This window comes from Canis aureus, chromosome 32 (genome assembly GCF_053574225.1).
Source record: "Canis aureus isolate CA01 chromosome 32, VMU_Caureus_v.1.0, whole genome shotgun sequence".
NCBI lineage: Eukaryota > Metazoa > Chordata > Mammalia > Carnivora > Canidae > Canis > Canis aureus.
Window position 1 is genome coordinate 21,284,409 of NC_135642.1, and position 24,835 is coordinate 21,309,243.

Sequence of the window (24,835 nt, forward strand, 5' to 3'; positions counted from 1 at the left end):
TTCCCCAAAAAACATTCCATAAGCAGTATTTCTGCAGGAAAGTGTTGCGTGGGGAGGTGGGGGGGTGGGAGTGGGGAATCCATTATCAAGTAAATCTAGGAGAAAAATACCTTAGAGCAACAGTTCTCGACATTTAGGAAAGGTTTTTTAGAGGGATTTCTTTTTCTTTTTTTTTTTTTTTAACATTTCATTTAAATTCAATTTGCCAACATAGTATCTAACACCCAGTGTTCTTCCCCTCAAGTTTGAAGGGATCATTTCAATAATTGGGGATCATTACTAATATTCAAAGGATACCAAAGATCATACCACATGCCAGACAATTTTACTTAAAAAGGAATTGTTCCATATTTTACACAATTCTGTTATCCCATTAGATGTTCATCAATGAAAATGCAGTAATTCTGCTTTACATACAAAGTATTGTCGTGGTTTGCTTTAAAAAACGAACTTTCCAGGGATCCCTGGGTGGCGCAGCGGTTTGGTGCCTGCCTTTGGCCCAGGGCGCGATCCTGGAGACCCGGGATCGAATCCCACATCGGGCTTCCGGTGCATGGAGCCTGCTTCTTCCTCTGCCTGTATCTCTGCCTCTCTCTCTCTCTCTGTGACTATCATTAAAAAAAAAAAAAAAAAACGAACTTTCCAGAAATCCAACTATCATATAAATTAGATAAGATGATATTTAGCTTTCTTTAGAACTTTAAATTATTCACCATTAGAAAAAATTGTATTTCCAAATAGCCACACGATCTGTGCTGTTTAATATAACACGTGTATATCAGCATTTACAAACTGTTCCTTTAAAAAAATATATTTTATTTATTTATTCATGAGAGACACAGAGACAGAGAAAGAGGAAGAGACACAGGCCGAGGGAGAAGTAGGCTCCCTGCAAGGAGCCCGACGTGGGACTCGATCTCGGATCCTGGGATCACACCCTAAGCCAAAGGCAGACACTCAACCATTGAGCCACCCAGGTACCCCATCACCAAGATCTTTTTAAGGGTATAAACTAAATTTAAGGGTATAGACTATACCCTTATACATGATGGGATTTCAAGAAGAAAGATGTTCTCTGCAGTGTTTTTCATCACTTAGTTCTATGTCATAACAAGGAAAATATTTTGGCATTGTGCTTAAAGATAAGGCCAAACTAATTAATAACACTGTAAAACTTACTCATTTTCTCATATTAACTGGTAATTTATCATGGCATGTTATTCCTATTTTAGTTGATATTCTTTTTCTCTTACCACATACAAATAATTCTGCTATGTTATTACTTATTCTAACATAAACTAACGTTTATTCTAATTTCTACTTGGTCTTCTTCCTGTTCTTTCCTTGTCCTATACTAGTAATGGGTGTTTTCCTGCTCCCCATGGAATTTAAATTACCAAAAACATTCTTATATTAGTGTGCACTCACAACTGCAGCATTTATACTGATCCTATATAAAATAAGTGCAAGCATCTAATTATTTATTATGCCAATTATATGTTGCTATTCCTGAGACCTCTGCATTAAAATATCTTTTATTATAAATGACTTTTGTCTTTATCACAATAGGGCATTATATTGCTTTTTAAAAATTTGTATAGGGGGACACCTGGGTGGCTTAGTGGTTGAGCATCTGCCTTTGGCTCAGGTCGTGATCCCGGAGTCCCAGGATCCAGTCCCACATCAGGCTCCCTGCATGGAGCCTGCTTCTCCTTCGTCCTGTGTCTCTGCCTCTCTCTCTCTGTCTCTCATGAATAAATAAATAAAACCTTAAAAAATAAACATAAAATAAAAATAAAAATTTGTATACGGGTGCCTGAGTGGCTCAGTGGTTGAGTGTCTGCCTTCAGCTCAGGGCGTGATCCCAGAGTCCGGAGATTGAGTCTTGTATCAGGCTCCCCGCAGGGAGCCTGCTTCTTCCTCTGCCTACATCTCTGCTTCTGTGTGTCTCTCATGAATAAAAATAATAAAATAAAAATCTTGAAAAGACATATTAAAAAATTTTTTAAATAAAAATTTGTATAGTAAGCACTTCAAGAAAGTCAATTTTCACATAACAAAAAGGTCATAATGAAACTTATGTGTCTTATCTGAATTGAACAAAAAGAAGTGTTCTTTCTGAATTAGGTTTATAATCACTGCCCTAAAACAATAAAGCCCGATAAAATTTCCACATCTGAGGAAAAAAAGGTTTAAAGAAGAAGTATCTGCTTTGTTTCACATTTCTTCATATACTTAATGCATTCTGAACTTCTAATAACCAAGAGGGAAAACAGTAAGACAATTATGCTGCAAACTAACATGAAGGAAAGCACAAAATCAAATAGCTAGCATTGTGCCAAACAAACCCATAACATAAACCACATATACATAGAAGAAAAAGGCTTTGACCAAGCCTTTACATCTGAGGAGATGGCTCAGTATGAAGAGTGTGCAACTCTTTATATCAGGGTCTTGAGTTTGAGCCCCACATTGGGTATAGACATTATTTAAATAAATAAATGTGTTTGGGTTTTGTTTTTTTAAGGAAACCAGAAAAAGGAATCAAGTCCAGGTAGGTATCCAGAGGAATACTGTACCAAAGAGAAAAAACAGCAAGTATAAAGATGGGGGCAACACTCTTGGTATGTTTTAAGAACACGCCTATAAAGGGGTACCTGGGTGGTTCAATCAGTTAAGCATCTGCCTTCATCTCAGGTCATGATCCCAGAGTCCTGAGGTTGAGCCTTGCAACAGGCTCCCTGCTCAGCAGGGTAGCACGCTTCTCCCTTTCCTCCCCACTTGTGCTCTCTATTTCTATCTCTGTATCTCTCTCTCAAATAAATAAAATCTAAAAAAAAAAAAAAAAAAAAAAAAAAAAAAAAAAAAAGAACATGCCAATATGACTACATAAAAGAGTCAAAAGGGAATAGTGTTAACATGGAAAGTAAGAGAGGTAGTAACGGGACAGAAGATGTGAAGCCCTACAAGCCATCATAAAGGCTCTGGATTATGCTCTGCATAAATGTGATGTTATCCATCTTCTGTCTAAAAGGAGAGGAAGAATGAGAATAAGGAAATCAAACAGGATGCCCCTAAAACAACATAGAAGAAGGGTGACAGTAGATTGGACCAGGATGTTAAAAAAAATTGGGTAGTTTGAAAGGAGACCTGAAAACGTTTACAAATGGAATTGGATTGTAATATATGAGAAAGACAAAAGTAAAAAATAACACTAAGGTTTCTTATCCTCAAAACTGGGAAAAGATTGTTCCCATTAATAAGATGGTAAAGACCATCTGGTTTAAACATCTAATATAACAGTACAATGAATTCTCTTATACATAAAAGACTATTTCTTTGCTTGCTTTTTCTTTTAACCTTTTGACTCCAACTATTTTTCCCACTTCTCCATCACTTATCTGGTTTCTGTATCTATGAGCTTAATTTTTCTTTAATTCCACATACAAAAAAAATCGTATGGTATTTATATTTCACCTAGCATGATGATCTCAAGATCAATCTATGTTGTTGTAAATACCAAGATTTCACTCTTTATTATGGCTGAATAACATTCCACTGTATGTATACACAATTTCCTTGTCCATTCATCCATCAAGCCAGAAAACAATAAACAAAATGGCAATAAGTACACATCTATAAATAATTACTTTAAATGTAAATGGAATAAATGCCAATGAAAATGCGCAGTGTTTGAATGGATTAAAAAAACAAGACTCATCACCTATATGAAGCCTACAAGAAACTCACTTTAGATGTAAAGTCACAAACTAAAAGTGAAGGTATAGAATAAGATATTCCATACAAATGGAAACCAAAAAGACAGACGGAATAGCTGTATTTCTCTCAGACAAAACACACTTTAAAACACACACTGTAATAAAAGGCATTACATAATAATAAAGACATCTATCAAACAAGAAGATATAATCTGCATAAATATTTATGCATCCTAGAGAGGACCTAAATATATAAAGCAAATATTAACAGACACAAAGGGAGAAAGAGATAGCAATACAATAATGGTAGCATACTTAACCACACACCCCTTATATCGATAGAACATTCAGACAGAAAATCAGTTAGAAAATATTGGTCTTAAATGGAATTAACAGATATTTACAGAACATCTCATCCAAAAGCAAAAGAACACATATTCTTGTCAAGTGCACATGGAATATTTTCCAGGATAGATTATACGGTAGGCTATAAAACAAGTCTTAATAAAATTAGGAGGACTGAAATCATATCAAGCATCTTTTCCAACCACAATGGTATGAAACTAGAAATTAGTTACATGAGTAAAACTGGAAAATTTACAAATATGTGAAGACCAAACAACATGCTACTAAACAAGGAGTCAAAGAAGAAACAAAAAATATCTTGAGACAATTAAAAATGGAAATACAACATACCAAAATTTGTAAAATGTAGCAAAAGCAGTTCTAAGAGGAAAGCTAATAGCAATAAAGGCCTACACCTCAAGAAATTTCTAAGTCTCAAACACCTAACTTACACCTCAAGGAATAAGAAAAAGAATGAACAAAACATAAAGTTAGTAGAAGGAAGGAAATAACAGAGATTAGAAATTAATGAAATAGAAACAAAAAAGATCAATGAAACTAAGAGCTGATTCTTTGAAAAGATAAAAGGTTAAGAAGAGAAACCTTTAGCTAGACTCAACAACAAAAAAAGACTCAAAATCAGAAATAAAACAGAATATGCTACAACTAGTACCACAGAAATACAAATGATTATAAGAAACTATGAACAATTATACACTAAAAAACTGGACAACCTATGGGCTCCCTGCTCTGAGGGATACCAGCTTCTCCCTCTCCCTCTGTCACTCCTCTTGTTTGCGCTCTCTCAAATAAATGAAATCTTTTTTTTACAAAATTGAACAGCTAAATCCCTGGGAAATACAACCCACCAAGACTGAATCATGAGGAAACAGAAAATCTGAACAGATCAATTACTAGTAAGGAGACTGAATCAATAATTAAAAATCTACCAATAAACAGGAGAGCAGGACCAAACAGCTCACTGGTGAATTCTACCAAACATTCATTCAAAGAAGAATAAATACCAATCCTTAATCTCTTCCAACCACATCTTCCAAAGCATCTTTTAAAACAGGAGGAGGAACTCTTCCAAACTTACTTTATGAGGCGAGCATTATCCTGATACCAAAATCAGATTACACCACCACAAGAAAATTATAGGCCAATATCCCTAATACACAGAGATATACAGGGCACAATTTCTAAGACTTCTTTCAGTTCTAGGATTTTTAGTGATCCAAATTCTATAAAAAGAAAGGTTTCATCGTGAGCTATATTAAATCCTAAATAAATCTGGATTTTGTAGAAATGTTTAGCTAAACTAATTTTGCATTTTAGGCAGACGTAAAATGTCAAGCTAGTTCACAGTTCCAGCAAATACTTTGTTATTAGGCAGTCTAATTTAATTGCATCATGTATATAGATTATTTACATACCAGCCACTGCTGTCCATAAACAAACACATGATTTTTGGCAATGTCAACTCTATCCCATGCCAGTGTAAGGATGAGCTGGTCAAACGCAGATGCATTAGTGCCTAATTGCATAAAGAAAACAGTTTGACAAATTCAATTAATTTATCTCCATTAAAATGTGAACACTTACCAATTCTCCGCATTCCCTTTTAATTAACTCATATAAGCTCATGTCAGTCACTGTTCAGAGGTAGCCTGTCTCACAGAAATAAGGTTACCCCCAACATTGAGGACTTTTATTTTCCAACTACAGAAAACACACAGCCTCACTCATTGCAAACAATTCAGAATACAGAACAGTAAGAATAAAACAAAGATGATCTATCAGAGACAGTACTGTGTTAAAATTATAAAAAAACATCCTTACAGGTGCTTTGCTGCTCATATATAAATTCATACAAATACTTTTAATCGTTTATGCAGAAGTGCATGATACTATACGAAGTATTCAGTAGCCTATTTTATGTATCTTAACATCATACCTTAGTTTTGTAGAACAGTACATATAAATTTATATTACATACATATTAATACCCTTTAAAGGAATACTAAAGTTGATTCAACAAACACTCTAGTGGACATTCAGGTTATTTTGAATTTTTTGGTGAGTATACTTTTATGCACATGCTTGATTATTAAAATAGAATGATTATGTAGAAGACAAAATGCTGGGTAAAGAATACTTTAAAACTTTTGATATACTGCCATAATATGTTCCAGAAAGGTGATACCACCCATCAATGGTATAATACCCACAAGGAGACTAAAATGCTTCCTTATTAAGATATACTTTGTTTTAATTATAATATTGACCATCCTTCCACATTTTCCCCAAGCATTTATATTATTCTAACATCTTTTACATGAATTCTGACTCATTTTTCCATGAAGTATTCATAATCTTACTATTGATTTATAACAACTCTGTGGTCCCTTTAGATTCCTATTCCTTAATTTCCTCATCTATAAAATGAGGAAATAATAGGAAATTTTCCTGTTAGGGTTGTTGTAAGATTAAATGATCAACAGTGTAAAACACTAGAACACAGTGGTTAGGACAAAGTATATGGCAAATATAGGTGTTCTCTTTTTAGTTTTTATTTGTATGCAATACCATTTATTGATCTTTCCCTTTATAGTTTCTAGATTTTCTATTATTTATCTCTGTTTCCAAAGTGTAAATATATTTTATTACAGTATTTTTAAAATGTTTGATCTATTGGCAATTTATTATGATCTAATATTTGGGAACTTCTTGTGAATGACAACAACATAGTGTCTTCTTGCTTTGTTCCTGCCATTTCACTACATACTTGGACTTTCAAGTACCCACCCAGATGGGACAAGTTTTAGCTTCCAATTTTTGGAAAGATTTTATAATTGTTTTATTGGTTGGATGTCTTTGGCAAGGTAATGAGAGGACAACACAGTTTAATGTGATGTGCATTAACCCTTGAATCCTCAAGCATACCACTAGCTTTCTTTCCAAATTTCTTTTCAGAATGAAAACATGTTTTAAGAACATTTAATTTCTATCAACCAAGACCCTATTACCTTTAAACACCTACTTTCAGCCAATTAAAAATGTAGAACATTCAAAAAAAAAAAATGTAGAACATTCTTAATAGGATAATTAAATGGGTCTGGTGGCAAAAACCCTGCTAGAAATTTAAAAAACTTTTAGATTTCTTTTTTTTTTTTTTTTTTTTTTTTAACTTTTAGATTTCTACAAGACAAAAGCAAAAGCCCATTTACTGTCAGAAAGCTAGCACTGTGTCTTTCACAAAGAACAATTATTAAAAAATTCAGTTCCCAAACATTTAGCTAGATTAAAAAGTCCTGTGTTATATAAATAGGCTATAAATAAGATCTTATAAATAAAAAGTTTTAAAATCTTACCTTTAAGCAGTGCAGTAAGGATTGCTACATCTATGTCTTGATGTTCATCTGATCCAATGTGAAAAACCGTGATCTATTTAAAGATCAATTCATAATATTATGCCTTTATATTTTCAAAGCTAAGGTATAAGGTATATAAAACAGAAAGTAATTTCAAACTACATGGGAGATAAAGATTTTTGGGGGGGGTTGGTCAGAAATTCCTTCATTTCAACCAAAACCCCCCACAAAATTAAAAACCCTTCATCGTTTACCAAATAAAAATGGCAAGTATGCTCAAAATGTTTAGTTTCATATTATATTCATTTTTTGACCTATCTTCTATTTTATGTCCTTCATTAGATAAGCAACTTGGGGCGCCTGGGTGGCTCAGTGGTTGAGCGTCTGCATTTGGCTCAGGTCATGATCCTCAGGTCCTGGGATTGAGTCCTGCATCAGGTTCCCCGCAGAGAGCCTGCTTCTCCCTCTGCCTATGTCTCTGACTCTATCTCATGTATAAATAAATAAAATCTTAAAAAAAAAAAAAAAAAGAAAAAGAATAAGCAACTTAATGGCCTGAGACTACAGATTACATATCTGAGTAAATCTTAATGTTTTTTCAATAGAGGGAGCATTTAATTCAAGTACTATATCCCTGTTCTTTTTTTTTTTTTTAATATTTTATTTATTTGACAGAGAAAAAGAGAGAGCATGAGCGAGGGGAATGGGAGAAGCAGGCCCCCTGCCAAGCAAAGAGCCCAATGCAGAGCTCCATCTCAGGACCCCAGGACCATGACCTGAGCCCAAGGCAGATGCTTAACCTTTTGGGCCACCCAGTGTCCCTATATATGTGTTCTTGAATGAAAAATGTTTTCTTCAATCCTTTAACTGGAAATGTCTTTAAATTATTTGAAGTGAAATGCCACTTGAGAGGTTTTCATTTAATAAGACTTTTCATAAAGTAAAAGACTATTTCAACCCCATACACATTTTTCAAGTTTATTGTGTACAAAAAGGAAATGCAATGAAAAACAAGAGATCAAATCCTGTTATCATCTACCTTTTATAATTGTTAAAAAATTGTTATCTCTGAAAATTTAAGCCCATGTTTAGATGACTGAAATTAAGCAACACTGATCTTTAATTTATTTAGAGCATTTAATCAAAGTAAAATAAAATTTTTTTTAGATTTTTTCTCCCCAGTAATCTCTACACCCAATGTGGGGCTCAAACTTACAACCCTGAGATCAAGAGTTGCATTGCTCTATGACTGAGCCAGCTAGGCGCTCCTCCTAATATATTTTACAGAAGCCATTAATGACTTTTTATAGTTCTTCCTTGATTCTAATATAACCTGTTGAGGCCTCGTTATTAAAATTTTCGTAAAATAGAAGTGCAAATGTATGTCTCACTATCATATAAAACTATAACCCTTCTGTAATATCACTCTGTTTGAACAAAACAATAAATGATATCTGGACATGGTTAAAAAATAATTTAAAATTTTAAATTCAGGTATGCCTGAATGGCTCAGCGGTTGAGTGTCTGCCTTTGGCTCAGGGTATGATCCTGGTCCTGGGATTGAGTCCCACATCAGGCTCCCTGTGAGGAGCCTACCTCTACCTCTGTCTATGTCTCTGCCTCTTTCTCTGTGTCTATCATGAATAAATAAATTAAAAAATTTTTTTTTCTTAATCCAAATTAAAAATGAAAGTATTTCAGCGTGCCTGAGTGGCTCATTCAGTTAAGCGTCCAACTCTTGGTTTTCACTCAGGTCATGATCTTGTAGTCACAGGATTGTGCTCAGTGCAGATTTTGCTTTGAATTCTTTTTCTCTCTTCTTCTCCCTCCCCCTCTACCCTATCCTACATGCACTATCTCCCTAAATAATAAAATCTTTAAAAAAATATATTTCACCAATTTATGTTTTGAATGAAATAAAAAGGCTTGTTCTATTGAAATCTACTTACAAGCTCCTTTCTTTTCATGCACTCCATCAGTGTTTGAAATAAATGAACTGCTTCACTCTGGCCAAAGTTAAATGTTTTTTTGATGGTTGAAATTATATCAGGCTCTGCTGCATCAGGAAGATTACTGTAGTGAGAGGAAACATAATTCACCAATTTCAATTTCTATTATTTGTAGACTCTAATATGAAGTATAGATGAATCCACATAAGACCTTTAGAGATAACGTATTAATATTAAATACCTGACGCTGGGTGAAATACTGTCCTTTATGAGACTCCCAACAAAAGTCATATGGGAGAAAAATAATGTTGGAGTTATTATTCTCTCTGAATTATTTTGAATTGTTTTCAGGGCATGTGTTGCAATAGCACTACTCACATTTTATAAAATACTCTATAAAGATAATTTTAAGATATTATGGTGTATTAAGCACTACTTCACCAAAATGTCTTAAACCTGAGCACATTCACATTTTCTCTTTTCCTCAATAGGTAATATGGCTCAAAAATGTAATGATATAAAACATTTTAAAATATAAAAATGAAAATTCATAGTGAAAGTCTCCTTCCCACTATATTCTATCTGCCCAGTTCTCTCAATTGCTTGCCTTTTTCCATGTATCTACTTTTGGTAATTTTCCCAAATCTAGTATAAAGTTACCAACTTTTCTTAGCTACAAACTATTGTTATATAGATATACCATAATTTATCTAGACCTCTTAATACACATTCTATTTTGTTCCAATCTTTTACTTTTGTAAACACTGTAATGAGTAACTTTTTGTTTTTATGTATTTCATATGTATAAAAATACATCTGTATAAATAATTCCTAGAAAATGGAATTAGTGCGTCAAAAGATACGTGACTCTGTATGTTTGACAGATCTTGCAAAATTATCCTCCAAGAAGACTGTTATATTTTAATTCAATCCAATAATGTATCAGACAAGCTATTTCCTTAAATTATAACAAAGTATTATATTAAACTTCAAAGTTTCATGACCATTAAATACTGAAATAAATCTAATATTCTAAAAAACCACAAATACATAGTTATTGAAATCTTTTTTTAAGCACACACTTACCCTCCTTCTTCTGTTTGCTTATGAATATATGCTAGTAGGTCTGCAGCTCTGCCTGTTCCTTCACAAACAACGACTGGAACAGGAGGGCTTTCTTGAAGATACTCTAAAACAGTGAGGATAACATTTGGCCCACCCTCAAATATAAGTGCCACCACAGGGACACCTTGTCCAATTCCTTAAAAAAGTAAAAGATTGTAAGATATTAGGCAAAACACAGTAATTCAATCTTATTTTTTACTCAATCAAAACACAAAATAAAGTCAAAATATAATGTCTTATAAGAGAGGTAAGTTGATGTCAAGCATTCAGCATGATAATAATCTAACCTAAATGAAGTAAATACTGAATAAATTACTTTTTCATTAACATAAGGTCTGTTCTAAATGACAAAGTTAGAAAATACAATGTATGATTAGGCATGCACTGGAATTCAGATTCACCGAAAAGTAAAAATTATTTTGTATATTTCACTAATTGAACTCTTGACAAGAAATTTATACCACCAATTCATTTTTTAGTTTGTGTCTTAAAGATTTTTTTAAGTAATCCCTTCACCCGATGTGAGGTTCTAACTTACAACCCCAAATTCAAGAGTCACATGCTCCACCAAATAAGCCAACCCGCCAGGCATTCCTCATTTGTTTTTTAATACTGTATGAGTTTAACTTCTAATGTACATTTGTTTTTATTCACTTCTAAAATGCATACTTCTGGTTTCAAATACACTGAGACATTAACATGGAAGCCAATGACAGAGTCAGAATTACATAAATGGTCCTGATCAATAAAATCTAGGACCAGGACGCCTGGGTGGCTCAGTGGTTGAGTGTCTCCCTTCGGCCTAGATCGTGATCAGGCTCCCCAAAGACAGCCTGCTTCTCCCTCTGTCTATGTCTCTGCCTCTGTGTGTCTCTCATGAATAAATAAATAAATATTAAAAAAAAAAATCCGGGACCTCCTCAAGAGTAACACAAAAGACTTAGTGAAGAATGTCAATTTCTGTTTTTACAATAATCTGCAATGCAGTGAGAAAATCCGAATACAAGCAACTGTAGGATTCTAAAACATTCCTATAGGATTGAAGAGAAGATATGACTCCATCTTAATCTGAATACATCAAACCTATAATTTTATTTCTATTTCACTTTGTCACAGAGCCCACCTTCTTGGTGTCCTAAGATTACAAAATTTCTTCTTTTTGAAAATAAAAATCTAGATCTTGAACCAGAAAGTATGACTGTGGTTGGAAAGGAAGACAAGTGTCAAGAATTTTAAGACATATCTACTACTAAAGAGTAATACCTATTCAGGTAAAAAACTTCAAACAAGATGCATCTTTGCAATAAAGAATTTTTTTTCCTCTTTTACTCTTTAATCTTGACTTTCAAATCAGGTAATAGAATATATCACACATTAAGAATATTTCTGAATTCCTTCGGCTGCAATAGGATTACAATACCAACAGAGCTTCCAATGAACCTCTGTGGCTTTGGCCACAATATCTGAGTACCCTATTTGGCCTCAGACTTCTTTCCCTAAATCTTTCTACCTTGTCTAAGGTCAGTTATTTTTGTTGTTTTGTATGTTGTCTTGCTACAAAAGGAATTGAGCAACAAATTTATAAATTCCCTTACTAGCATGAATTCTTTGCTGATTAATAGTTTTTTCAAGTTCTCTTCTCAATCTGACTTCTGCCCCATACTTTCCAACAGTGCCATCATCCACCAATATGAAATGGGAATGTAGATTATTCAGAACATTCAATTTGCTCAGAGGGTTCAACAAGGTTTGATAAGGAGCAACCACCTAAACAATAGCAAACGTAACAGTTAGTGAGCAGAATTAAATATAAGATAAGGAAAAAATAAACTTCAAAATAATCTGTAAAGGCAAGGAGGTAAAATACTATTTACAATACAGTAACATTAAAAAAAGTCAAAAAATATGTCAAAAAAGCACAAATTTTTAAGACAGCTGATGATTAACCAAGAGTGGGCCAAAACCATACGTTTATATTTCAACACTTTTGCAAAATATGTATTATTTTATAACTGCATGCAAAAGAAACAGAAAATAAATAAGTATATAGAGTAAAGGAACTGTTAGGTTATTAGTAGATAAAGTGCAATGTACAAAGGACACTGAATAAGAAAATCTAATAGATTTTTCTGGCCCTAATAGAATCTTTAAAATTGATATTAGGAATTTAATTGTACTTGAAAGTGATCGTTATTATACAGTAATTCCTTTTTAGTACTTGATAAATATTTATGACCAATTCACATGTTTTTAACCTACTCAAATAAAATGCTATCATTTGGTTACTATTCTTAATGACAATAAAACTAATTCTTAATATCATATAGTCATTAAAAATGTAATTACAAAGACTGGCATGATTTGGAAAAGGTGTGAAATAGTTACACAAAAAAGAAACAAAAATGTACTAATACAATAATGACAACTAATTCTATCTGTGAATGCATTTTTTAAAGGATCATAAGAAAACCTCAGGAAAAAAGGGAAAAAAAAAAAGAAGGAAAATACTCTTTAAAAATAATTTGAGGGATCCCTGGGTGGCGCAACAGTTTAGCGCCTGCCTTTGGCTCAGGGTGTGATCCTGGAGACCCAGGATCGAATCCCACGTCGGGCTCCCGGTGCGTGGAGCCTGCTTCTCCCTCTGCCTATGTCTCTGCCCCTCCCTCTCTCTCTCTCTCTCTCTCTCTCTGTGACTATCATAAATAAAAAAATAAAAAAATAAAAATTAAAAATAATTTGAGGGACGCCTGGGTGGCTCGGGGCGTGATCCTGGGGTCCCAGGATTGAGTCCCACATCGGGCTTCCTGCATGGAACCTGCTTCTCCCTCTGCCTGTGTCTCTCGGGAATAAATAAAATCTTTAAAAAAATATAATAAAAATAAAAATAAAAAAATAATTTGAAAAGTATGGTATGATCATGAGTAGTTTAAGGTGACTTGCACTATTCTTGCCCTGGTTTTGTTACACACAAGTTCAAATACAAGAAAATTTTTAAATCTTCTTACATCTCTGCCAACAAGATCATTTCTGTTTTCAATTACTCCCCATGGTGCTATTCCAATAGTGCAAATCTTTCGAGATGATCTGGAAGCATGTTCTTTGAGGGCATCACCAACATGTTTTGCCACACCTGTTCATATAAAATTTAATTCGCTTTATTTGAAAGTAGTTATTGTTTTCAGAATAAACCTGTGCTCAATCTATAACATTATAATTGGTGATATTTTTCTTTACACAGAGAAGATAAAAAGCAACAAGGTCCAAAAGACAAAACTTAGAAAACACAAGGACTAAAAACAAAACAAAACAAAACAAAACAAAAAACCCCACAATGTCAAATCACTATAACTGCCTGAAATACACGTAAAAGTAACTTTTACCATGTTGTTAGGCCTAGTCCTCTCTTAGATTCCTCATGTAAGTAACTGTAGTTTTTTGTTATTGCTCTACACATCATCTAAAAGAAAATGAAGAGTATGGCTCAGGACCATAAGCAAACACACACACACACACACACACACACACACACACACACACAAAACAAGCAACTACAAAAGTTGTCCAACTGAATCAAAAATTAGAAAAGTAGAAAAGACATTTTAAAAGAGCACATGGCTCCTCATTATCACTTATGAGCTGAATTGTATCCTTTTCAAAATTCCTATGTTGAAATCCTAATCCCAGTACCTCAGAATGTGACTGTATTTGGAGACAGGTCCTTTAAAGCAGCTTTACATTTAAAAATGAGGCCATTGGGGTGGGACCTAATCCAATCTATCTGGTGTCCTTTTAAGAAGACAAATTCTGGACACAAAAAGAGACACCAGGAATGCACATGAATGGCGAAGAGGACACAGTGAGAAGGCGGCCATCTATAAGCCAAGGAGAGAGGCCTCAGGAGGAACCAAATCTGCTAACATCTTGATCTTAGAACTCTAAAACTGAGAAAATAAATTTTGTTTAAGCCACCTAGTTTGTGGTATTTTATTATGGCAGCCCTAGAAAACCAATACAACACTCAGTTTGATTTTTATAAAGCATGAGATCTCATTTCTCACCTAGGTTATGGAAATAGCATCTTAACTGGTCTTCCAATTTACTGCCTTGCCTGTTTACAGTCTATTTTCAAAACATCATCCAAGTGATCTTTGCTCTTGTCAATTCCCTGCTTAAAACCATCTCTTCTTTAATTCAGAGTAAATGCAAAAGTGTTCTAACAGCCTATGAGGCTTTATAATGATGTGCCTAATACCCCTGCTATTCACCACCTTTCCTTACCCCATCCCATCCTATCCTCTACCACACCCCCATAACTTTACGACCTCATCACCAAACACTCCTTGTTCATCCTACTCAGCTACACTGGATCCTTCTTACCATTCTTCCAACACACTAGCAGCTTCTTTTCTTTTAAATCTCTGCCTCACATTACCTTTAACTTGCTCCCTCATTTCCTTCAATCTACTCAAATGTCACCCTATTAATGATGCCCTCTCCATCAACCTTCATCATCCTTTCTCTGTATTTCATGTGTCACATAGCTCTTATTATCTAACATATAACATATTTAGTTATCTGCTTGTTATCTGCATCTCCTCTGCTAGAATATAAGTTCCACAAAGGTAAATATTTTCTTTGTTTGTGGAATGATGTATCTTCAGCAGCCAGAAGAATGCCTGACATTCAATGAGGTTCAAAAACCCCTCATAGTAAAATGTCTGCAAGTTAATTTAAGTAATAATTATATTTTGCTTTGGATATTAATTTTTCTTTTTAATCTGTATGTCATAGAGAAGATCTGGAATGAAAAATTATAGTATATTAAAAACTAATTTTGGTTTTTTAAACTAATTTTGAAAGCTATTTCTTACCACTGTGTAGGCCATGGATTGCCATTTTTATATCAATTTACTAGTATTCAGATTAACACTTGGCTTGGTAATAGGGATCAATAACCTTTTTTTGAGATGGATCAAATAGTAAACATTTCAGGGTTTGCAAGGTAAAAGGCTATTCACCTCCACTGTTGCACAAATGTAGTTACACAAATGTAACTATATATAATAGAAAAACAAATGAGTGTGGCTGTGTTCCAATAAACCTTTATTTTCCAAAATAAGGAGTGGGTTGGGTTTGGTACCTGGGACCATAGTTTATCAATACCTGCTTTAATGTGTATTATTTTTTAAGAGTAAATGAAAACCAAATATACTTTTACATTTTACCATTTATACTTAGGAACTATATAGATTATTTAACAGAAAAACTGAATATACTGATATTTGGTGTTATTTCAAATATTTAATTAATATTATGAAATATTTACAAATACACTAAATAAAATTGGTATAATCCTCACATTACCTGTGTTTACTCCTCCAGTTAAAATCCAGGCTCCGGTTGTAACTGCAGCTTTAATAAGACCCTTTCCAAGCAGCTGCTTGATTCGTGGGTGAAGCTCAAATTTCTGCATGCCTCCATGCACAGAGATAACAAGTTTGGGTAATTCCATTTGCCATTCTTTAAGCAAAAGTTGCAGAATGACTTCAGGTTTGGTGTCATATGATAGTCTCACATACTAAAAAAGATTTTTAAAGCACAAAATATATTCATATTCATTTTAAAGCACTGAATATATTCATAGGTGTCATAATACAACATTATACAATATTAGAAAAATGTTATTTATTTTTTATTTTGGGGAAAATGTTATTTAGATCAGATTATTATAAAGTAGATTTTATAGGTTACTTTTAATACACTTAACACTCTAAGGAATAAACAACAGCAAGCAAATGATTTCATTTTTTAAAAGATTTTATTTATTTATTTATTTATTTATGAGAGACACAGAGAAAGAGAGGCAGAGACACAGGCAGAGGGAGAAGAAGGAAGCCTGACGCAGGACTCAATCCCGGGACCCCAGGATCACGCCCTGACCTGAAGGCAGACGCTCAACCACTGAGCCACCCAGGCGCCCCAACCAAATGATTTTAAAGCTGAAAAATCATTCTGTAAGAACTAAAGAAGCAGAAATACTCTAATTTCTAACCTTTAAAACATAAATATCTTTCTCTTCCTATTTATATAAACTCAATTACCATTCATCCAATTTACTCAATCTTTCAAAGCATTCAGATGGATTCACAAGTTTTTTGTTTTTGTTTTTTAATTTTAATTATTTGAGAGAGAGAGCATATGGGAGAGAGCACAAGCAAGAACACCAAAGGGAGACAGAGAAGCAGACTCTTTGCTGAACAGGGAGCCCAACACAGGGCTCAATCCCAGGACCACAAGATCACAACCCGACCTGAAGGCAGCTGTTTAATCAAACGAGCCACCCAGGCGCCCTAAGAGATTTAATTTTTTTTTAATTCTATAGAAAATAAGCTGCCACATCTGTGGAGTAAGTTCCTTTGGTTTACAAGATTTAAGAAAATTAGGTATGTCTTAAGTGACATCACAAAACTTACTTGCTATAACTACCCTTATTCATTTTCTTTGATGTACCTATATGATTTAGCTCATAAATCTGAAATACTCGGAGCACCTGCATGGCTCAGTTGGTTAAGTATCTGCCTTCAGTTCAGGTTGTGATCCCAGAGTCCAGAAATCAAGCCCTGTGTCAGACTCCCTGCGAGTCGGCTTCTCCCTCTCCCCCTGTGCTCTCTCATTCTCGCTCTCAAATATAAAATCTTTAAAAATAAAAAAGAAATCTCCTATGTTGGAAGAAAAACATTTTTAATCATCTCTAACAAAGTTTTTTTTTTTTTTAAGATTTTATTTATTTATTCATGAGAGACACAGAGAGAGAGACAGGCAGAGACATAGGCAGAGGGAGAAGCAGGCTCCACGCAGGGAGTCTGATGTGGGACTCCAGGATCATGATGCCCTGAGCTGAAGGCAGACATGTAACCACTGAGCCACTCAGGTGTCCCTATAACAAAGTTTCTTTGCAAAACAATATACTGCCCATTGCTTACAACCAGAGATCAAATACCAATGAAAAATATTCTAAAATATCAGAACCCAAAATAGCAGAATTTTATAGAACTGAGAAGACTCCAGAATGTGTGCCATGAGAGTGCCTGGGTGGCTCAGTTAGTTAAGCATTTGCCTTTTGCTCAGGTCATGATCTCAGGGTCTCCCGACTCAGTAAGCAGGGAAATCTGCTTCTCCCTCTGCCCCTCACCCTGCTAGTGCGCGCGTGCGCACGCTCTCTCTCTCTCAAATAAATTAATTTTAAAAAAGGCTATTTGTAACAAGATTATTTTCTATACTAAGTCTTCCTGCTTTTGTTTAATTCATCATTATATATGGCATAAAGTCATGTTTGGAAAACAGCTTAAAGTTAAAAAAAAAAAAAGATTATGTAAGGAATAAATGAGGAGTTCCACTTTGGACACTGGGAGACTAGACAGTTTTGAACTAACTCTGCCCCTAGGAATAGAGAAACTAGAAAATAAACATGTCTGAAGGCATCACAGAGCTCCCAAGTCAGTGAAAAGTGGGATCAGGATCCAAAAGAACAGGAAAACTAAGAGAGATGGGCCCACCTTTAGCACTGCTTTTCCCATCAAGGCAAGGAGGCAGGCAGAACAAAGAACAACATAAAGGGTAAAATGCTAATATAAATAAAAAATAATTATGTTTGGGGGGTTTAAAATTATACTAACAAAAGCACGTAAGTCATGAGAAAAATAAATGAAGTTTTAAGTATTCTAAAGGTTTTTGCACTGTCCAAAAAGTAGTAAAAGGACTAATTATAATAAACTGTGTTTTGTAGCATTTAATAAAAGATTAATCCACAGAAAAAGAATGTATAAATAACATGTTAATAAGGGAAGATGAAAATAAAAAATATTTAATCCAAAGCAAACAAGAAAAGAGGACAAAGAAAAAGAGAGTTAACGAAACTCAAAAAATACGTACTTCTTAAAAAGAAACCTCTTAAACATAAGGAAAGGTTAAAAGGGAGTAAGACATGAACAAACAATTCTCTAAAGAAGACATATAGACACATGAAAAAATCCTCAACATCACTCATCATCAGAAAAATACAAATCAAAACCATGATGAGATATCACTTCACACCTGTCAGAACAGCTAAAACCAACTCAGGATACAACAGATGTTAGCAAGGATGCAGGGGAAGGGGAACCCTCTTGGTAGGAATGCAAACTGGTGTAGCCACTCTGGAAAACAGTACGAAGACTCCTCAAAAAATTAAAAATAGAACTACCAAACAACCCCGCAATTGCACTACTAGGTATTTATCCAAAAGATATAAAAATAGTGATTTCAAAGGGGTACCTACACCCCAATGTTTACAGCAGCAATATCCAGTACAGCCGCTATGGAAAGAACCCAAATATTCATTTACTGATGAATGGATAAAGATATATATAATACACAATGGAATATTACTCAGCCACGAAAAAGAGAGAAATCTTAGTATTTACAACAACGTGGATGGCTCTAAAGTATGTTATGCTAAGTGAAATAAATCCATCAGGGAAAGATACCATATAACTTCACTCATGTGGAATTTAAAAAACAAAACATGATGAACATAGGGGAAGGGAAGGAAAAATAAAATAAGATAAAAAGAGAGGGAGACCATAAGGCAAACCATAAGAGACCCTTAACTAAGGAAACAAACTGAGGGTTGCTAGAGAGGGGAGTGGTGGTGGAATGCAGTAACTGGACGATGGGCATTAAGGAGGGCACTTGATGTAATGAACACTGGGTGATATATATAACTGATGAATCACTAAACTCTACCCCTGAAACAAATACCACACTGCATGTTAACTAACTTGAATTTAAATAAAATCTTGAAAGAAAAAAAATAAAAGTAAAAGGGAAGAAAAATTTAGCTATGCTGATTTAAGAAGCCGACTTTGTAAAAAAAAAAAAAAAAAAAAGACAAAAGAGGGCAGCCCAGGTGTCTCAGCAGTTTAGCACCACCTTCAGCCCAGGGTATGATCCTGGAGACCCAGGATCGAGTCCCGTGTCGGGCTCCCTGCATGGAGCCTGCTTCTCTCTCTGCCTGTGTCTCTGCCTCTCTCTGTCTCTCATGAATAAATAAACAAAATCTTAAAAAAAAAAAAACAAAAAAACGACGTAAGAGGGGTGCCTGGGTGGTTCAGTTGGTTAAGCACCTGCCTTCAGCTCAGGTCATGATCCCAGGGTCCTGAGATGGAGCCCCACATTGGGCTCCTTGCTCAGGGGGGAATCTGCTTCTCCCTCTCCCTAAACCCTCTGTTCATGCTCTCTCTCTCTCTCTCTCTCTCTCAAAAAAAAAAAAAAAAAAAAAAAAAAATCCTTAAAGAAAAAAGTAAATGACAAGACTAAGGCATTTCATAATGATAAAATGTTCAAGATCTAACACTTCTGTATTTATATGCACCTACACAAAGAACTTCAAAATACACAAAGAAATGCTTTCTGATCTACTGCTACACAAAATTTCAGACAACAAATGTATTATATGTTATTTAGATAACAAGATAAATGAAGTTAAAAAAAATCAAATATGTGACATACCTTAGCTCTGTAGGAATGAGAACCCCCTTGAAAATTTATGACTCCATAAGCATCCGTTGGACTCTGTTCTGTATGCTTTTCCACAGACCATTCTTCTAATGTCTGATTAAAATGGTCACCCAATTTCACATCTGAATATTTCATGGCAAGACTTGCAGTAAAACAAGCATGTTGCTTGACCAAGCGACCACAAAAACACCTAAAGGAAAGAAATGAAATTTTAAAAAGACCTTTCAAAAAAATCAATGAAAAACTGAATTAAAATAAACAAACCAAGGGAGAGTATGAAAATAATTTAACTTTCTAATTTTATAATACAAGTAAGTAAATTAATATCCTTAACATAGAAGAACAGTAAAAATACTTGATGATATAGTCCTCTAAATTGAGTGTATCTACAAAATGTAGTAAACCATATAACAGAATAATATTCAGCGTGAGAATATCTAATATTAGAACAGTAAACACAATATGGATGATCTCAAAATTATCATGCTTCATGAAAGAATCCAATGCAAAATAGTACATATTTCAACAATTTCATATATATATAATTCAAGAGAATGCAAAATAATATATATAATGATGACAATGGTGGCCCAGGGCCAAGGGCTGAAAAAGCAATTATATTCTACCTAGAAGCACTACAAAACACTACTATGTAGGAAGCAGATACCCAGTGGTGCCAGTCAGTCTCACGGATTTGATTAAAAAAAAAAAAAATCATAGGGGTGTCTGTGTGGTTCAGTTGGTTAAGTATTTAACTCCTGATTTTGGCTCAGATCATGATCTTGGGGTCATGACCCCAAGGGGTCAGCCCCTGTGTCAGGCTCCCCATTTAGCAGGCAGGGAGTCTACTTGTAGATTCTCTCCTTCTCCCTTTGCCCCTCCCCCTACTCAAGCACACACTCTCTAAAATAAATAAATAAACCCTTTTTAAAAAATCATATCACAGTTTGTAGAAGCCAACAGAGCTAGAGTTTGTAGCACAAAAAACAAAAAGAGGAAGGAGCCACATGAGAAAGTTCCCAATATATGCAGAAGGGTCTTCTTAAACATAAGTAAGAACAAACTACCGAAGGCAGATATAAGAACTACTAAACCATGGTCACCCAAATAATTCCTGATAAAGAGCAGGGAACAGTTGGTGTTGCTACTAGCCAGAGTAAGAGATCTCAATACACAAGACCTAGAAAGGGTCCTCAGAATACCTAATTAGAAGGGCTAAATTAGACCTAGACCATTATGTACCACAACAAACTGTAAGAGCAAGACTTGAAAGGATCATATTAATCCAAAGTAACTTAATTCCATGCTAAAATAAGTCCACAACTCCCTAACAGAATGATAAAATCCAGTACCCCAAAACATAAACTCTCTCAAATAAATGAATAAAATCTTTGGAAAAAAATACAATCTACCCAAAATGAATACTGAGAGAAAAGACTGGAGGGAAACAAAAGGAACTGAACATCAGCAACCTGTGGAACAAACTAAAGTAGCTTAACAGGGGCACCTGGGTGGCTCAGTGGCTGAGCATCTGCCTTTGGCTCGGGTTGTGATCTTGGAATAGAGTCCTGCATCAGGCTCCCCACAGGGAGCCTACTTCTCCTTCTACCTAGGTCTCTGTCTCTCTCTGTGTCTTTCATGAATAAATAAAATATTTAAAAAGCAAAAGCAAACAAAAAACAGCAAAGTAGCTCAACACACACATAATTCAAGTCCCAGAAAAAAAGGGAGTGGGAATAAAAATTTGAAACAGTGGGCAAAAATCTGAAAACTATCTGAATGACAGATCTGAGCAATTCAGTAAGAACTGAGCAAAACAAGCTTAAAGAAATCAGATTAGGGCACTGCTGAGAGCCAATGACAGAGAAAATCTTCAAAGTAGCATATCACATTATGTGCAGAAGAACAAAGGTAACAATGACAGTAGACACATTGTCAAAAATCATGTAATCCAACAGTCACTGGTACATCATCTTTCTTTTTTTTAAAGTTTTATTTATTTAAGTACTTTCTACATTCAATTTAGTGCTCGAATGCACAACTGTGAGATTAAGAATTGTATGCTCTTCCAACTGAGTCAGTCAAGTGCCCCAATTTTTTGGTATAGCATCTTTAAAATACTAAAAGTAAGGAGGAAACCCTATCAAATTAGAATTCTGTAAGGCCTGAACAAGACTATCAGCTAACTACAATGATTTAATAGACATTTATAGAACAACCAACAAAATAATAAAAACTCCACTTGAGTGTACACAAGTATTTACCAAGATAAACCATATTCTGGGCCATATAATAAGTCTCAATAAATTTGAATAAGGATGGAAATCATACGAAGTATTCTTAAACCACAGTGAACTGAAACTAGAAACCAATCAAAGAAAATATGGGTATGGGGCGTGGGGGGTGTTCCTGAGTGGCTAGGTCGGTTAAGAGTCTGACTTTAATTTTAGCTCAAGTCACGATCTCATCACCCATGAGATCAAGCCCCGCACAAGGCTCTGTGCTGGTGTGGAGTCTACTAAAAATTCTCTCTCTCCCTCTGCCCTTCCTGCCTACCACTCATGTGCACGCACTCTCTCCCTTAAAAAAAGACTGAGAAATTCTTCTCAATAATTTGGAAATTAAATAACACTCTTTTTATTAACTCATAGATCAAAGAAAGTCACAAAAGAACTTAGAAAATATGTAGAAAAAAAAACAAACAAAAAAAAAGAAAATATGTAGAACAAAATGTAAATAAAAATAAAAATAATATTGGGATGCCTGGGTGGCTCAACAGTTGAGCATCTGCCTTTGGCTCAGAGCATGATCCCAGAGTCCTGGGATCAAGGCCCTTGCATGGGGCCTGCTTCTCCCTCTGCCTGTGTCTCTGCCCCTCTTCTGTGTTTCTCATGAATAAATAAAATCTTTTCTTAAGAAATAAATAAATAAAATAAAAAATAATATCAAAATGTATGGAATACAACAATACAGTGTTAGTACAAAAAGTTATCATATTTACATACACACTTTACAGTATAAAAATGTATGGGATAAAAATCTGCAGTATATAAACTAGAAAAAAGAAGATCTGCTACCAGAGGAAGGTAAAGATGGTAGCAGCCTGGACACAGGTCCAAGGAATCTGATGGCTGAAAAAGGCAGCCCAAACCATGGTGCCCTTGGGTACACCAATAGCTTTGCACATTACCAAGGACATGCTCTCAGGGTCCTATCTCAAGACCCCAGAAAAACGGCCACCACCACCAAGTAGTATAATATGCAGGTAGACTACCAACTGTACCCAGATAGACGGCATAGGGTACGGCAACTCTGCTAACAACAGAGGTCCATGGTATGACTAGGACCACCCAGACCTGAGGTTGAACTGGGGTGTACTGATGCCTTGGGACCTTGTAATGTATATCAGAAACTGTGTGGACACATCCCCCAGGCCTGTTTCCTGGAATCTTATGTGTAAGTACCTCTTCAGCTTCATGGCCTTAATGCTATTCATGTTTTGGGTTAGAGAGACTTACCCAACCTCTCAATCTGTGGGGCCAAAGCAGTATCCTTATAATAATCTGTACCTGGAACAAGGTGGTGATCCCACCAAAGAGCCTATGCCAGAGGTTCATTATTAACCTTAATGAATTTCTAGAAATTTAACCTTAATGAAATCCCTAATAAAACAGTGCTATGGTTTTTTTTTTTTTTTAATTTTTTTTATATTTATTTATGATAGTCACAGGGAGAGAGAGAGAGAGGCAGAGACACAGGCAGAGGGAGAAGCAGGCTCCATGCACCGGGAGCCCGATGTGGGATTCGATCCCGGGTCTCCAGGATCACACCCTGGGCCAAAGGCAGGCGCCAAACCGCTGCGCCACCCAGGGATCCCCAAAACAGTGCTATGGTTTAAAAAAAAACAAAAAAGGAAAGACGACCTGTAAGCAATAGTCATCTAAAGTTTCACATTAAAAACTTTTTTAAAAGGGCAAATTACACCCAAAGTGAGCAGATGGAAAGAAATAATAAAGAGCATATAATGAAACATGAAAAGAAAAACAATGGAGAAAAATCAATGAAACAAAAAGCTTGGTCATTGAAAAGACCAACAAAATTCAGTAACTATTCACTTATAAATATTTTCAACAAACTAAGAAAAGAGAGAACTTCTTCAACACAGATAGCATCATACTTCTTATATGTTGGCTATGAGTACTACTCACTACATTCTGAGTCCTGTGAGTCCTCCTAGCTAATCACCAAACCTTGGGGTCAACTTGGGGACACTTGACAAAACTAGACAAAATATGTGTGATAACTGTTTATAAGCACAAAACGAGAAGAATTATGGGACTTCAATTCTTGAAATGAAGGAAAATTTATGAGGTGAGGCCTGTAATTGTACCAATCAAACTGGGGGAATTTCTTAACCATTGTGCATTGAGAGAATGCCCAGGCAGAAAAGGGCGGTGTCAATGAGATGAGCAAGGAGGCAGCAAACAGAATTCCAGGCTGCTGAAATTTGTACAGGGTACCAGAGGAGAGCTACAGAAGGAGGGAGCCAAGAAACTCAAATGAGGATTTACCATGGGTTCTTAGCCACACACTGAGCTGTATCTGTGTCAATTAGGATTTTGACATTTAACAGAAATCACCTGCTATGGGCCTGAGAACTGAATCATAAAGGGCTGGGAGGCACTGCAATCTTAGTTAAGAGTGAAAAGACATGATTAGGCATCCTGGGCATTCAGCTAAGACCCTAAAAAAGGTTTTACTTTAG

General features: G+C 35.0%; 1 protein-coding gene and 1 pseudogene across 3 annotated transcripts in view; one reads left to right on the forward strand and one right to left on the reverse strand.

The window, feature by feature from the left end:
- Positions 1-24,835, reverse strand: part of TRPM7 (transient receptor potential cation channel subfamily M member 7) — a 114,409-nt gene that overhangs the window by 59,921 nt on the left and 29,653 nt on the right. For all 3 annotated transcript variants that reach the window (XM_077881073.1, XM_077881072.1, XM_077881074.1), the window contains exons 4-11: positions 20,062-20,260; positions 15,877-16,090; positions 13,518-13,642; positions 12,108-12,279; positions 10,474-10,648; positions 9,388-9,511; positions 7,439-7,511; positions 5,501-5,601 (exon numbers count right to left, since the gene is read on the reverse strand). In XM_077881073.1, the coding sequence (XP_077737199.1) occupies positions 5,501-5,601; positions 7,439-7,511; positions 9,388-9,511; positions 10,474-10,648; positions 12,108-12,279; positions 13,518-13,642; positions 15,877-16,090; positions 20,062-20,260 (1,183 nt within the window). The remainder of the gene's footprint in view (positions 1-5,500; positions 5,602-7,438; positions 7,512-9,387; positions 9,512-10,473; positions 10,649-12,107; positions 12,280-13,517; positions 13,643-15,876; positions 16,091-20,061; positions 20,261-24,835) is intronic.
- On the forward strand, positions 23,163-23,693 carry LOC144303204 (NADH dehydrogenase [ubiquinone] 1 beta subcomplex subunit 8, mitochondrial pseudogene; annotated as a pseudogene).